Here is a 14,727-nt window from a genome sequence, read left to right as displayed (position 1 = left end):
CAGTGAGGTTGGTCTCAAGTCTTTCTTGAGATCTTCTATAGGCTTCCTCTTGGGTAGGGGGGTCACATCAGCAAGTTTCCATATATGCAGCAAGCACTGCTCTCTAAGTGATGCATTGATGATTTTGCTGACTGGGAAAGCAAGAAAATCCGTGAATTCCTTCAAGAGCCAATTTAGCACCTCGTCCGGGCCACTTGCCTTTGATGGGTTGAGCTTGGATAGCAACCGTAGAATCCGTAGTTCTGATATTTCATGTAGATCTGGCGTATCAATCTTAATGGGTACCTTGACCAGTGGTTGCGTCAGGCGATACTCCTCAAGAGGCTCCAAAAGAGCTTTGTTGATCATATTAGCTAGATCCTGATCAGACAGATCATTGACACCTTCTATTTGAATCTGGTGTTTCAAGTCGCCTGAGTGGGACTTGGTGCCACAAAGCTACTTCACTTCTTTCCACCATAGTTTTGGATTGTCATCCTTCGCATGTGCAATTTTGGTCTTAAAGAAGTTCCCTTTGCACTTTTTCCTCTCGCGATTTACAATGTTCCTAAAGAACTTGTACTGCTCTGATTCCGTACCATGAGTGTGAAAGGCCTTTTGCCTTTTCAATATAAGACCTTTGAAGTGCTAGGTCATCCATGGGACATCAGATGTATTGACAAGGACTGTTTTCATAGGCATCAGGCAGTCCAGTCCTGTTTGTATTACTTTCTGGAATACATTTACCATGTCCTGGCAGTTTTCAGTGTTCGCGAACAAGCAAGACCAGTCCATGGAATTTAGATATCGGCCTAGTTCAGCTTTCCGGCTTGCTTGTTTGTCTCGTTTGAGTACTACCATGACTGAAGTGTCATCATTGGTGTCTCTAGCCCTTGCATTGGCAGTGACAGTATTATGATCAGAGAGACCAAAAGGTGGAAACGATTGTGGAGTGTTGCAGAATTCGTGCAAATTAGTAAGCACCAAATCGAGAATTGCATTTTTTCTTGTAGGCTTCTTTACAATTTGCTTCGTACGAAAGTGGCGTTGTATCGACTCGACATCAAGGCGATAGCCACGATCAAAGCACAATTAGGAAATTTAGACTCAGCTAAGGAGAATGATTTGAATATCTTCCTTCCCTTGCCTTTAAATTTGTTCACAGACAGTGATTTCTTTATGCATTACCCTCAGAGCAATCATTAAAAATCTATAATTTCTACATGTACTGTCTGGAAAAAGCAGTGAACCAAAATCCACTGAATTCATTTGTAGTTTGGCAACCTTGAGAGTTGAGATGGCTCCTTATTTTGAATTATCAACATAAAACATGATGAATTAACAAAACTCTTTCCTTATCTACCTGTCCTAGTTCTTCATTCAAGTCTGATGTATTAGCAATGGCCCGCTCATCTGTTTCCTAAAAAGGCAAACAAACAAGCAACTGAACAAACAAGCTTTTTTAAGCTTCCCTTCATTCTAAAAAATGCTAACTTGGCAACATAAGTCACCAAACTTTCTAGTTTCATTACTAGGTTTTCAGACTTTACTGCATGTTCCATGCATTGATGATGATAGTATCAAGATACATTACTTCTTATGTGAGAACATAGGCAACAAACATGTTACAACCGTACTTGTAACTACAAAGAACCTACAGTGAATCCTAAATTAAACAAATTCAAACTTCTAATACATGACAGACAAACTCTTGAAACAAAAATTTCTTCTTACCTCGAAGTACATTTTATGGTCCCAAGCAAAAAACAATGCACCAATAAATTTTTGAAGCTCTACGTGAAAACAAAATGACAACATGCATACAGGCTAAGTAATATGAATCAATCTAACATAAAAACATTAACCTAAAGATAACATTATATTTATCTAGGGAACAGTCTGACAGGTATATATGGTAAATATCTGTTAAACAGGACATAAATGTATTTCAGCATTCACCAGTCTTTGATCAAACTCTGACGATTACTTTACAGTTAATTACATTTTGAAACACTAAATATAACATATACAGCTAAACTTAGAAATATTCTTAGAATATATTCTAATTAATTGGCTGCCTGGCATTTTTAACTCTTAGGTTATTTTGGGCAACCAGTGCCCCTATCATTGTCTGTACTATTATAATTATAAATTTTTCTTTCTTGTATATTTTGGGGTAAAAAAAATAAAGTTGTTGTTGTTGTCCACCACAACTGACACCCCAAAAATGACTAATTACTTTGCTGTTACCACCATGTAGATGATCACTTCACCATAGAGGCTTGAAAGTAATTCTAGGATCATTGTGGTCATCAATTTCCAAAATGAAATGTTCCTTTGTTTCGTTTTTTTAATGAGTACAATCAAGTAATGGAAACTTACCAACTGTAACATACAGCGAGATGGGAATGACGTAATTGTACAGAATAAGAAATACAAGAAATGTGTCCAGAACACCATTAGAACCTGTGAACTGAAAAGGGAAAGTAAGGGTAGGGGGTTTTCTTAGGGGGTGTTAATTTGGCTGGAAGAAATTCCTTTTAACTTTTCATTCTTTAATATTGTATTTACCCAAGCTATCAAGTAAAGCCACAATCCTAACAGGTCAGCTGCAATTTAAGCAACTGCAGAAAAAATTCAGGCTTCAATGGGATTTGAACTTGTCCCTCCCAGATAACTAGTTGAGCACATTTTAGAGGGTTCCTCTTTCCTGTGAAGGATTCTGATCATTTTCAGTGAAACAAACTTTCATTTGACTTGAAGATGAAAATTAAGTAAAGCAACAATCTTCACAGCTGAGCTGCAGTTCAAAATGTAATTTACCTCATTTAAAATCCCTTAATATAATAAAAGATTTAGCCTTCATGTTACAAACATAAAAGCATTGTCTGCTGAAAATTTATTCATCATCAAATGTCATGCTAAAAACAGCAAAAAAAAAAAACAAACTTACTGTGACTTTAAGATCTTCTTGATAGATGTAGGATGGCTTCCCTGATGGTGTACCTTGTTTCCAGAACATCAGACCTGTACACAGAGCTCCTTGACTCAGCAGTACAATTAGAAAAACAATCAGGAACACATTCATTGTCCTGCAATGCAAAAGAAAGCAATCACATCATTTTCACACCCATAATAATAAGGATTTTTTCCTTGAATACTCAACTCAATTCTAACAATGCTACATCTAACACTACTTTATATACTTCTTACAGTGTCACCTTGGTATGTGTGCTTGATGATTTTGACCAGTGAGAGGATAAGTTACACACTGATGTATTTAGAAAAAATTAGGACAATATGTTATCAGAGGGTGAACATAATTGTGACTAAAGTGGAGATAACAATACAGCCTCAGGAAAAGAGCATAACAATAATTCAAACATGAAATCAATATGATAATCCATCTCCCTAACAGGTAATTACTTAGTGGCCGCTGTGTGCTGTGAAGTGTATTAAGTAAAGACTCAGATTGTATGTAATTGCTAGGCTTCTAACATACACATACCACATTGCTCTTAATAAGTCAATTAATTATATGACTGTGTAACTGGTTCTTTAGGTAACAAGAAAACAAAATAAAAAATAAAAATTAGGGGAATTCATATTATACTTCTCCACTGTTGAAAACTTGTGAGCCCCTTGCTGCTGATTGAGAGCCATCTGAAAATAGAGAGAAAATGAATTTAATGGTCAGTACTCACTATCTCTCAATTTGGATTTAACAAAAGGAGTCTTGCCAGTCAGTAATAAATTCACAAGACAATAATTAAAATAAAGCAATCTACAATACCTAATTTTAAGCAATTAATTGCTATGTTTGTGAGCAATTCCTATCTAATATATAATTCCATGCCACAACTTCAACATACTGTTACAATGTATATTGTACAACTTATGGTGCATTTCACAGCCCCAGTTCCTTAGTCTGCCCTTTAATCTCACTCACATCAAATGCCATTCTAGCTTAAGATTAAACAAAATTATTGAAAAAATACCCACTCACTAAATGATATTTAAGATCTTAAGGATCATTTCATGTGCACATGTTTTGATTCTCACCTTTGTTTCTCTGCCAGTATAGACAGCCACACCTACAATGACACAAATTACATTGAATGACAAAGAGTAGAATGACAAACATGAAGATCAAATGATGACTACATTAATTGTTAACACTTGGCAAAGATTTTTGCATTTATTGAAACTGAAAGAGAGGCATTTACTAGTATTCACTTACCAAAAGTATATGAGGAATTCTTTAACCGAGCTCCTCTCAAAAGCAGATTCTGTGGACCTAAGGCCCTAAAGAAACAATAAGTTAGTTATACTAAATAAATACATTTCAATCATATTCACTGATCCCAAACATCAAATTTGTATAGATTCAAATACATGCTATAATGCCTACTACTGGTTTTCACTAGTTATCATGCTACTATTTATTTATTATTTATTAGCATTTTAAAATGGCTGGTTGGGAGATTTAGCTCACTGGTACCGTCCACACCTCATAAACTTATTTGTTATCAAAATATTACAGTACCTTTCATCAAAGTTAACTTGTTCATGGTGTTTGTGCCTCAATATGTAATGGCTTTTGGCACAGTTATGCCATCATAACCATGTCACATACATGGCATATCATCATAAAAACAAATGAAGTGTACATGTATGCATATGGACCATATGATATCAGATTGGGTGGAAAAATACATGTACATGATAGTTAGATTAGGATTGGCTGATAAGTTGACTGTTGTTTAGTACTTTCTCATTGTTATGATCCTGATTAGACTGCTTTCATAGAGTGTAATCCCATAATTACATTTTACAATACACAGTTTGAATATTTTCAAAACAAATATGCAAAATCTCACTTGAGTACTGATTCTCCACCCCCTCTGGGTGCCACTACCATTCGACCTGAAAAACTACAATTTCAAATTACACTTTAATAATGAGCACCATATCTAAAACAAAATTATTATACTTCACAATTATGTACATTGCAGTAAGTTATTCTAAAGAACACAATTATGAAAACTAAAAGAATAAATAATTAGTGATTTTGGTCAAAATTAACAGTTGCTTCTCCTTTAATCCTTCAACCCTTTAACCCTTGAGAGTGACTGGCATGTAGTTTCTCCTTGCATTGTCAAACCTGAATCACACTTCAGTAAGTAAATGAAAAGCTCTCTCAATGTATAGAGAACAGTATGGAGAATATGCATACTGATTGTACAGTGTAAAAAGGTTCAAAGGTAATTCTTAATAAGTTTATCATTTTTATTAATAATTTCTTATACATGTGAGTGTATTAGTTTAATTTTCAGAAAATAAGATGTAAATTATAAAATGAATACTTATTTTCTTTTAGTAGATGGATGTGTGCCAATATCAATCCACTATTATGACAAACTTTCTGCTTTGATCACCCTGGTGCAGATTAAGTCCTTATGGTGACTGTAAGCAGTCAGTCCACAACCAGAGCAGAATTTGTCATCAAAGTTAAAAACTTGTATGATTCAAATTTAAAGGCAACACAATTTGGAGAGAATCAAGCTTACCCGTAGTTCCAACTTATAATTGTTCATTGCTACCTGTATGCACAAATTCTCTTACATTAGACAATCCAATCAATACCCAAATTGATAAGGATGTGCCCCCCTCCTATGTTTAACACAACAATCATCATACTGTCCTCACCTATACAGATCTTCCTTTGGGTGCTCACATTCTACATGTGAAATCAAATGAGAGAGCTGCTCAGCAGACTGCATGCCTGCAGTATCAGATAACGCATTACGCACCTGCAGAAAAAATACAATCAATATGTGCTGTCAGCGTTTTTTTTAACTGCAGCACACAGTATATACTAGTGGATTTTATAACTTTGATAACTTGTGTCATTTTTAAATCATTACCACTAAAAGTTTTTGAAAAAATGATCTTTCATTGCTGCCAGAAGGCTCCAGTTACCTTGAGATTTGTTTCACCATCCAGATTTGCAGTTGTGATATAACACGTTCCATCTGGGTCATCACAGGACAGCACCACAAGATCACATGGAATCTCTTCATCATCTAATACCTGAACAATATCACCAACCTACACACACCCATGGCAGCAATCAGTAAATTGGTCATTATTGTTACAGTAATGACTGTAATGAGGAAAGTAGAGTAAAATAAGTTATCAGTTTAAAAGCTGTTACCAAAAATTTGTATGATTCCGCACTGATTTAAAAACACAAAGAATAAGACTGGTGTACTATTATTGTTGAAACACTACTGGTAAACACTGAAAATGTTTTTGAATATTATAATTTTATGATACATTCCACTTTCCATCAGTAATTGCAAACATTCTTACCACAGAAATAAGCCATGCCTTAAGGTATCACAAAGGCACAAAGGGTGCACTGACAATGTTTAAAAATCATGCCTTGATGGTAACCCTTTTAGATAAAATCCCATCAATCTACACATTTCTGATAACTTCATTTTCCTTTTTTTTTCACCTTAATTTTCTTTAGAAAAAAACTAGGAGAAAATGTATGTATTTTGTTTGTACTAGAATATAGTTCTCTAGACTAAAATTGGCTGTTGAATAACATTTAAGTGAACAGAATAAGAAAGAAAGTAATTTCCAGGTGTATGAGCTGAGCAACAGCTAGAATTATGAAAGGCATCATTTTTCATGTCATGAATATAGGACAAAAACAAAATCTGAGTTTCAGTCACAGGAGGTATTAAATCCAATTCCAGTCACAGACAGCTCTATGGTGAGTTACTTTGGGCCATTACCAGCTTCTAAGTAACACACATCCTGCATATTACCAAGATAGCAATGTTCACAGGTTTCTATACCTTTTAAGTGCCCGGACATCATTTTTAAAGTAACCAGATCAAAAAATAAAACTGTATACTAAGTTACCGTATTTATTCATCTATAAGCCTAGCGATTTTTTCACAAAATTTTACCAAAATCTCGAAAATTTGTGCTAGAGAAGGGTTCTCGGCTTATAGCCGAGTACTTTTCCAAACATAATTTGTTGGAGACAGCAAATTCAAAGGAAACATAGATATATTCGTTTATAAGCCGAGATATTGCATGCAAAAGTAAATAGCAAAACAAGTTGAAGTTGGTCATTACGTTTATTTAGGTGGTTGCGCAAAAGGAGCGGTTTGTTGTTTTGGGCGCCTAGTAAATACGGCCTACTGTTCGTCCTCAGTGTTGGCGTGGAATTCGCCGTCCATCTCCTCCTCATCCGCTAGTTCTGCCGTTTCTTCCGAGTAGATTTCTTCATCTTCCATGCAGTCTGGAATATTTAAGATTCTGCAGGTTTTGAACGAGTGTATAGATCTTGCGGAGTTGATTTAAGAATTTCGAAACTGACCAATCAGAATTGCCCATTCCCACAACTGGTAAACAAACTCGTCACATGTTACGGTGTTGTAATTTGCGATCACGTAAAAAGAAAACTTACCTTGGCTTCTCTGCTCAGTAAACCACTAAAGTAATCTCTCATCCAGCCGCGAATATTTCAGAGTATAACAGCCCATCGTTGTGCGTTTCGCTGACATCTCGAGCTCTCCATTAAAGAGATTCTCTTGATCTTTCCTTAAGCGACTCACTGATGACTTACTCTCTGGTTATCTTGAAATTGTTTTCGACGGCAATACTGCATTAAAACTCTGTTCTGTTTCGAAACTTTTGCGTTCATTTCAGTTTGTTCGAGAATGGAATTCTCAGAATATGGTCTCGGCTTATAGCCGAGTATTTTCAATTTACATCTTTTAAGAACCTTCCCGATTAAAACAGACCGCAGTTTAGGGTCTTGGCTTATAGCCGAGATCGGCTTATAGACGAATAAATACGGTAACTCCTTTATGTGAAGCTAGGCAGGTATTAATTGACATTAATGTATCCTAGTGCTGCTATCTGGGTTCTGCCTTCTAATGATAACCCTGAATGCTGCTTTTACCATAGAGGCAAAATTCAATAAGTAAAGAAAGATTGTCATTTTTTTTATTTCATTTTACAAGGTTCACACATGTACCTGGTAATGGTCTACCTTACAATGGAATTCTCTGTAGCTTAATGGTAAGGCAACAGAGTTAGGAATTTAAAGGTCTGTGTCCAGTTGTTTGAAGACCGATTAGCGCTAACCCAGGGTTAAATTTTAATCCAGGTTTCTATATTTCTCTGTTCAAAAGCCGTTTTAAGATAATTTTCCCAATTCTTCTTAGAGCATTCAATCACCAAATTGTAAACATATGGAATTAAAGTGAAATTAATTTTAAAGATTTCAGATCTTCAATTAAATTTCACGGTAACCCTGGGTTATCTTAACCCATCTTTAAACAACCCCACCCTGGGGTTTAAGTTGACATTGGACCTCAGATTTTCTTTTTTCTCACCCAAGTAAACAAACAATAATTATAAAAAAAATAGTCATTTGTTACGATTAATATATCTTGAAAATACAATTCCTGTTCTTTACCCCCAGTCTATCAGACAGTTTTACAAGTGAGTGCTATTACTCCTCTGATCTACAATTCTCAAACTACTCAGCTTATTAATAAGTAGCCAGTTAATATATGCACCTCACCTTGACATTTTTGGAGGGAACATCTTGCACCTGTCCTTGCCTGATGACCTTGGTTGGTCTCTTGTTTACCTCTCTATCTGCCTTATGACGAAGCCAGTCCTCATAACCCTTGAGAATTAATTAACAGTACTAGTAAAAAAATTACCTACAATATTACATACACAATTAACATGTGCCATGAATGCTATGTCATTGACAGGTGACCTGACAGGGAATATAATTATAGTGAAAGCTTCAAAGTCCTGTAAAACCAATGTATGAGCTCATGACAAGATCATCTACTTATTGATTTCAACAGAATTACATCTACAAGCTTCAATTCATATTTCCTGGAGTAGAAAAGAGCTACCTAGCAGTAAAAACAGGGGAAATGGAAAACCTTGGAATTGCCATGCAGGACCACACTGTCAAATATCACAGCCTATAAAAGCTAAAGGAGGCTAACACTAATGACAAAGTTTTCAGTATTAGGATCCAAAATAATATTCTTTCTGTGAGCACCCAGTAGAGACTAACCCCTTTTTCTGCTCTTCAAATGGAAAATTATATTTTTTTGGCCAAAAATTTTGATTCATAAATTTTTGTTTCAGAGCCAAGAACACTGGCATTGAACTTTGACAAGAAGCCAAGCTTGTCATCTGCAGGCAGCTATCCTCAAAATCCTAGTCATGTCACCTACATTCTATTTCCAGTTACTTTCAATTGGTGACCAGCTGGTTTCAGTTTTGGACCCTCATGTTGTCACTTCCTCAGTACAGTCAGCCATTTTGTGCCATGCACTGTTTCTAAGTTACTTAATATGTGCCATGCACAGAAATACATGTAGCTTGCACTTATTTTTGAATCTGCACTAATTTAGGTTTGCATATAGGTGACACATGTATGCATAAACCTTAGGGCATAAAGTTAATAAAAGTGCTGCACCTACTTGTTTGATAGCAGTGACTGTTATCACAAACACCAGAGGAAGAATACTGGTCACTGGACTCACAGGGCTGTCAATTAACAACTGCAACCAAACAACATCAAAAGAGGTCATTGTCTAGTATGTACATATAAACACTGTTAGTATTAGTTCAATACAAACATTCAATTTTTCTGCTCATTGTGTATGCGGCACCAGCAGGCCAGATCTCTGAAGTGAACACTCCCTCCTATATAGGAGGTAAGTTTCTAAAGAAACTGTGGTGTTGCGTTCGTGGGGGTAACAAGGTAATTTGGTTATATCAACTAAGTGAAATTGCTAAGAATATATGAAAATCATATATTTGAACTGCGCTTAAAGAAATGCATATGAGAACGATCTTCAGTGTAAGGAGCACTACTTAAGCAGTAGTGAAAATAAGACCTGAAAAAAATTCAGGCTCATACGGGATTCAAACCCATGACCTTTGAGATACCAGACGGTGCAGTGCTCTACCAACTGAGCTAACAAGCCAACTGGGAGCTGATCACTAGGGTGGTTCTTAATAAACCCGTCAGATGATGAGTCAAATGCTAAGAATATATGAAAATCATATATTTGAACTGCAGTTAAAGAAACGCACAATATTATGAGAACGACCTTCGCAGTAAGAAAACTGAAAAAGAGGAATGTTTTAAAACTATGAATAAAGAGGATTCTTAAGCCTCTTAAATCAAATGATACAAACACTGCTAAGCCAATAAATACAATGCACCTTTTCTGACCTGCCATGGATGGTGTTCAAAGGGATACAAATTCCACTAATAAAAACTAATTTGAACCAAATGGAAAATGGCAAGTTAAAATACTTCTGTTTCCAGGTGGATGAAAAAGTTCAGGTGAATGATATCTAAGCAATGAAAAGGAAGTGAGGTCTCAAAAACATGGTTTGAAAAAGAATACAGTTCCTCCTTACCTGAATGACACCAATGCAGAGAAAGTAAAAATTTGCAATTCTACGGAACTGTTCAAACAAATTCTTTGGGATAAAATTCAGTATTGTGTACTGCAATAAAAAAGAAAATTAAGGTTCAAGATGCACTTAATAATCAAGACAATAGAAAAAAAATACCAAGATAAGAAATCAACTGCCATCTGTACTGTATCACTTCAAAAGAGAACTACTGGTAATCCTCAAAATTTAATATCTGGCTTGCACATAAAAGCTTTATAGGACCTATATGTAGTTAACTTTGCTTTACATAAAAATGCAACTTGTAGTATCTTATTCAACTTTACTGAATATCAATGTTTTATCAGTTTTAGTCTTTAAATACTGTAGAATTGAAAATAAACCATGGCCCCTACTTCTGTTGCAGGCCAGAAGCAATTCCCATCAGGTAAAAGGGAAAATTGTGCTACCATTAGGAAGACTACAAGTTTAAAAAAAACTTAGGGTTGGATGACCAAACATAATCATCATAACTACATATCAAATCTTATTGCATGCGAACATCTCAAAGAAATACCCACCTTTGATGTAACAATTACATTGTTAGCATATCTCCTCTGCTTGACTTCAATGTCTGCATCATTGCTGGGATACTTATTAAGTACATAAACAGTTCGCCACTCTTCATCATGTCGCACCCTTCCCGGAAGTAATCCCTAAAAACAAAAGGAATCATGTTTAAATATAGGAGCAGCCAAATTTAGTCAAGATTCGATTTCTATGTTATCTACAAAACTCCTGAAAAGAAAAAGGAAATTTTGGGCTTGAACATCGGAAAAAAGGGAAGGCATCCCTCATTTTTTATCAGGTTGGCAAAAAGAAAAATCCAAGTTCCTCACAAAGAGATTTATTAAGGTCCTCTTCTGTCAATGCTGATCCTAACAAAAATCATAAAGGACACTTAAAAGTGCTCTTGAGTGACTTTGAGTTACATTCCTTTTTCATATTTTGTTGGAACATAAAAAAAAGGATGGTTGCTTTTAAATGGCCTATTTTTAAATGGCTAAAATTGTGTAAAGACAACCATATCAAAAGCACTCAGCTTGTTCCTAAGTCACAAAAATTTTTCAGGTACAAAATATAACATAGTCCTGTTTCCATGACAACAATCTAATTTACATTTTGTATAATTGCAGGTAATTTTTTTTCTAATTAGGTAAATTTAATTTTTCACTAGGGACAATTTTTTAACCTGGGTAATTTTGCACCACAATACTTTTTTCACTTGCTATGGGGTAACTAACACTTTTTTTTTTATTGATAACCGCCGCCCAGTTAGCCCAATAGATAGTGTGCTGGACTGTTGTGTGGGAGGTCAAGGGTTCGAGCACCAGCCGGACCAACACTCAAGGTCTTAAAATAATTGAGAAGAATTTGCTACCTTCTATAACATCAGGAAATGGTTAGATATTCTAGCCTTCTCGGATAGGGACAAATAAATGGAGGTCCTGTCTCCTGCAGGGTTGGGGGTAGGAGATGTTAATTTCTCACGCACAAGATTACTGTGTGATGGATGTCCTCCCCTGGGGTGGGATGGGTGGGTTTACTGGGCCCACAGTAATTGGCGCAAGCTGTTGCGGTGTCCCTGCCAGTTGGCGAAGCTAATAAAATTATAAACTATAAACTAGATAACAATGATAGAGATATTGGGTTTTGTCAAGATAAGGATATAACAATCTGAGAGAGAGTAAGATTTTCACTGCAATTAGCCTGATTCTGTCAGTTAGTCAATCAGGGGGGGTTAGCATTTTTTCAGAGTGTTGACATGACTTGACTTGTAGTCACCCAAAGGCATGAACTATTGGCAAAACTTTGGAAGCAAAAAAGGCCTTCTTTGAAGGAATTAATGGGGTATGTAAGCTAAACAGATTGTCATGAAATTTGGTCTGAAGACTCCAAAGATACCAACCTAAAAAAACCAAAAACCATGTGGGGCAATTCCATATTTCAAAATGGATCTCCCACAATGGCCTCCGATGTAATATCTATTTGTAAAACTTTCATCAGCAAACTTGACAGACAAATTGCAAAACAATTGATAAGAATACCACAAAATCCCCACATGGTTTTGAAGACCAGCCCCTCAGGATTGAAATTGTGCAGAAGTTTTAGTTGTGCAATCAGATTTGATATGCCATTCATTCACTCAAAGAAACATTGTCCATTTCAGATTGTTGTTCCCTACTGGGTTTGTGATTATATCAGGCTAAAACAAAATAAAACTTTCCCAATAAAGCATTTCATAACCTTTCCACTGATATAAAGTTAATGGTGGTTATCCTTCCAATAACATTAAAAATTTTGTGAAGGACACCCGTGAGGTCTACCTTATCCTTAAAGTCATTAACTGATACTTGTTGTTGAAAGAAATGGTTTGAATAATCCCTGAGGAAACTCTAGTACAGTTATATTCAAACCCCCATCCCTCTCTGTCTGGATTTTCAAAACAAGTATTAGTAAGTACCTCTCCTACCTTCCAGAATGTGTCTATCTAGGGGATTATGCATTTATTCCCTATTCAAAATGCTTTAATCTAAAACCAAAGAGCCAACTTTTTTCGTGTGACAAACTTGCACATGTGCATACAGCTGTATATACACATATCAGTTTGAAGACAATAAGACAAGTTTCACACCTTGTCACTTTGTATTTAATTCTTCCTAAGCCCAAAACATTCAAATCCAGAAACTACAATCAGTCACCCAACTGTATATCAAACAAGTCAATTACAGCACAACCTGAATTGAGCTACAAGAACTTTTATTTATGTTACATTAGTGATTACATCAAGCTTAAGTTACATCGTATAAGTTCTGAACTGCGAAGGAAACAGTACTGTCAAAGAGTACTCGACTTGTCATGTGGAACTCTTGCTTGATGTTCAATTTCATTTTGCTTTCTTTCTGTATAATTATTTTTCCTGATACTTGTAAATTAGCATAAAAAAAGAAAATTATTCAGGAATATGTTTTCCATGCTAAAATTTTATGATTGTGTTCAATTGGCAGCAGTGAGTTAAAAATAGATGAACTTTAATATACATTTTGAGTCACTCCTGCAATATTCAGGAGATAAGCATGGGATATAAAAGTCCATGCTGCAACATAAACTCTGTAAATGATGGTTTTGCTTAGAACTACATGAGCTCGACCAATAGATATATTGTCTTTCATCAATTATTTATCGATAGCTGCAATATATGCTTCAGATGTTTCCACCTTTTCACGGTAAAGACGAAACGAGTTTTTGCTTGAAAAGTCATTTACTTGGGTTGTGAGAAATGTTATCTCTCTCTAAAAAGCTCAAGAAATACCAAGAATATAGCTTGTGTTCCAAGACTTACATGAAACTCATCACATTCGGCCAATTATTGTGGTCACTTTAATTATTTATTTTTCTGACACATACATTTGAGCGACCACCGAAACCATTTTATAACTTCTATATACAAGAATGCAATTCAAGGACGACAGCTTTACCTTAAAGAACTATTTCACTATAAACAACAAAAGCGAAACAAACGAATGGCTTTACACAAAACGAATTTACAAATGAATACTCCAGTGTTTAAGAGGTGTTGCGTACACATCGATGTTTCGTAAGACAGTATAACCTCGCATCTAGTGCTAAAAAGAGTAACATGTATTCCGATCATACATTACTACACGTTTAACGTTAAAAAAACTGATACATTTTAAACCGCAAATTGAAAAGCTACAGAAGCACGGTACAAACAACGTAGCGTTAGCTCACGTATAACGACAGAAGGTATCAACCTCACGTAACCATACCGTGTACGTGTATATCCACCAGACATTTTTGCTCAATTATTTAGTTTAGCGACGTTCCCTTTTGCCTTGAGATAAACCTGCGGCATATTTTGTTTTAATGCATACAATCTCTCTCTAGTAAACAAACACTGGCAACACACTTCATCCCTCAATGAGTTAGGAAGAGATCGATAGTACGGGCTCCCCAGTCTACTTACCAATAAGCGATCCTTGAGTCCTCCCAGAGGCATTGAGGGTTAGGTTTCTTCCCTTATGCTGACAGCAAAAGGTTAAATTGAAGAAAAAGTATTAAAATTTGTTCAAAATCATGTCAAATTGTGGCCATAAACGCTGTCGGCTGTTCCACCTGCACCTCACATACTTATCTTACCACCGCAGTCATCAGAACACGGAACTTATTTCAAGAAGTAAGTACACAATTTGC

At 35.7% G+C, this 14,727-nt stretch overlaps 1 protein-coding gene across 4 annotated transcripts in view; it reads right to left on the bottom strand.

Annotated features, from left to right (window-relative positions):
* LOC111330870 (phospholipid-transporting ATPase IF) overlaps nt 1-14,701 on the bottom strand; it is a 32,256-nt gene extending 17,555 nt beyond the window's left edge. For all 4 annotated transcript variants that reach the window (XM_022935843.2, XM_088726808.1, XM_022935844.2 and 1 more), the window contains exons 1-15: nt 14,501-14,701; nt 11,034-11,168; nt 10,477-10,566; nt 9,525-9,605; nt 8,597-8,704; nt 5,962-6,090; nt 5,689-5,792; nt 4,860-4,913; nt 4,220-4,284; nt 4,042-4,073; nt 3,593-3,642; nt 2,933-3,071; nt 2,362-2,452; nt 1,714-1,772; nt 1,343-1,399 (exon numbers count right to left, since the gene is read on the bottom strand). In XM_022935843.2, the coding sequence (XP_022791578.1) occupies nt 1,343-1,399; nt 1,714-1,772; nt 2,362-2,452; nt 2,933-3,071; nt 3,593-3,642; nt 4,042-4,073; nt 4,220-4,284; nt 4,860-4,913; nt 5,689-5,792; nt 5,962-6,090; nt 8,597-8,704; nt 9,525-9,605; nt 10,477-10,566; nt 11,034-11,168; nt 14,501-14,533 (1,227 nt within the window). In that variant the 5' untranslated portion in view covers nt 14,534-14,701. The remainder of the gene's footprint in view (nt 1-1,342; nt 1,400-1,713; nt 1,773-2,361; nt 2,453-2,932; nt 3,072-3,592; nt 3,643-4,041; nt 4,074-4,219; nt 4,285-4,859; nt 4,914-5,688; nt 5,793-5,961; nt 6,091-8,596; nt 8,705-9,524; nt 9,606-10,476; nt 10,567-11,033; nt 11,169-14,500) is intronic.
* Nucleotides 14,702-14,727: the final 26 nt, after the last annotated feature.

This window comes from Stylophora pistillata, chromosome 7, assembly GCF_964205215.1.
Source record: "Stylophora pistillata chromosome 7, jaStyPist1.2, whole genome shotgun sequence".
In the NCBI taxonomy this organism is placed as follows: domain Eukaryota; kingdom Metazoa; phylum Cnidaria; class Anthozoa; order Scleractinia; family Pocilloporidae; genus Stylophora; species Stylophora pistillata.
The sequence above is the reverse complement of the archived record's forward strand: the minus strand, read 5'-3'. Positions and strand labels throughout refer to the sequence as shown.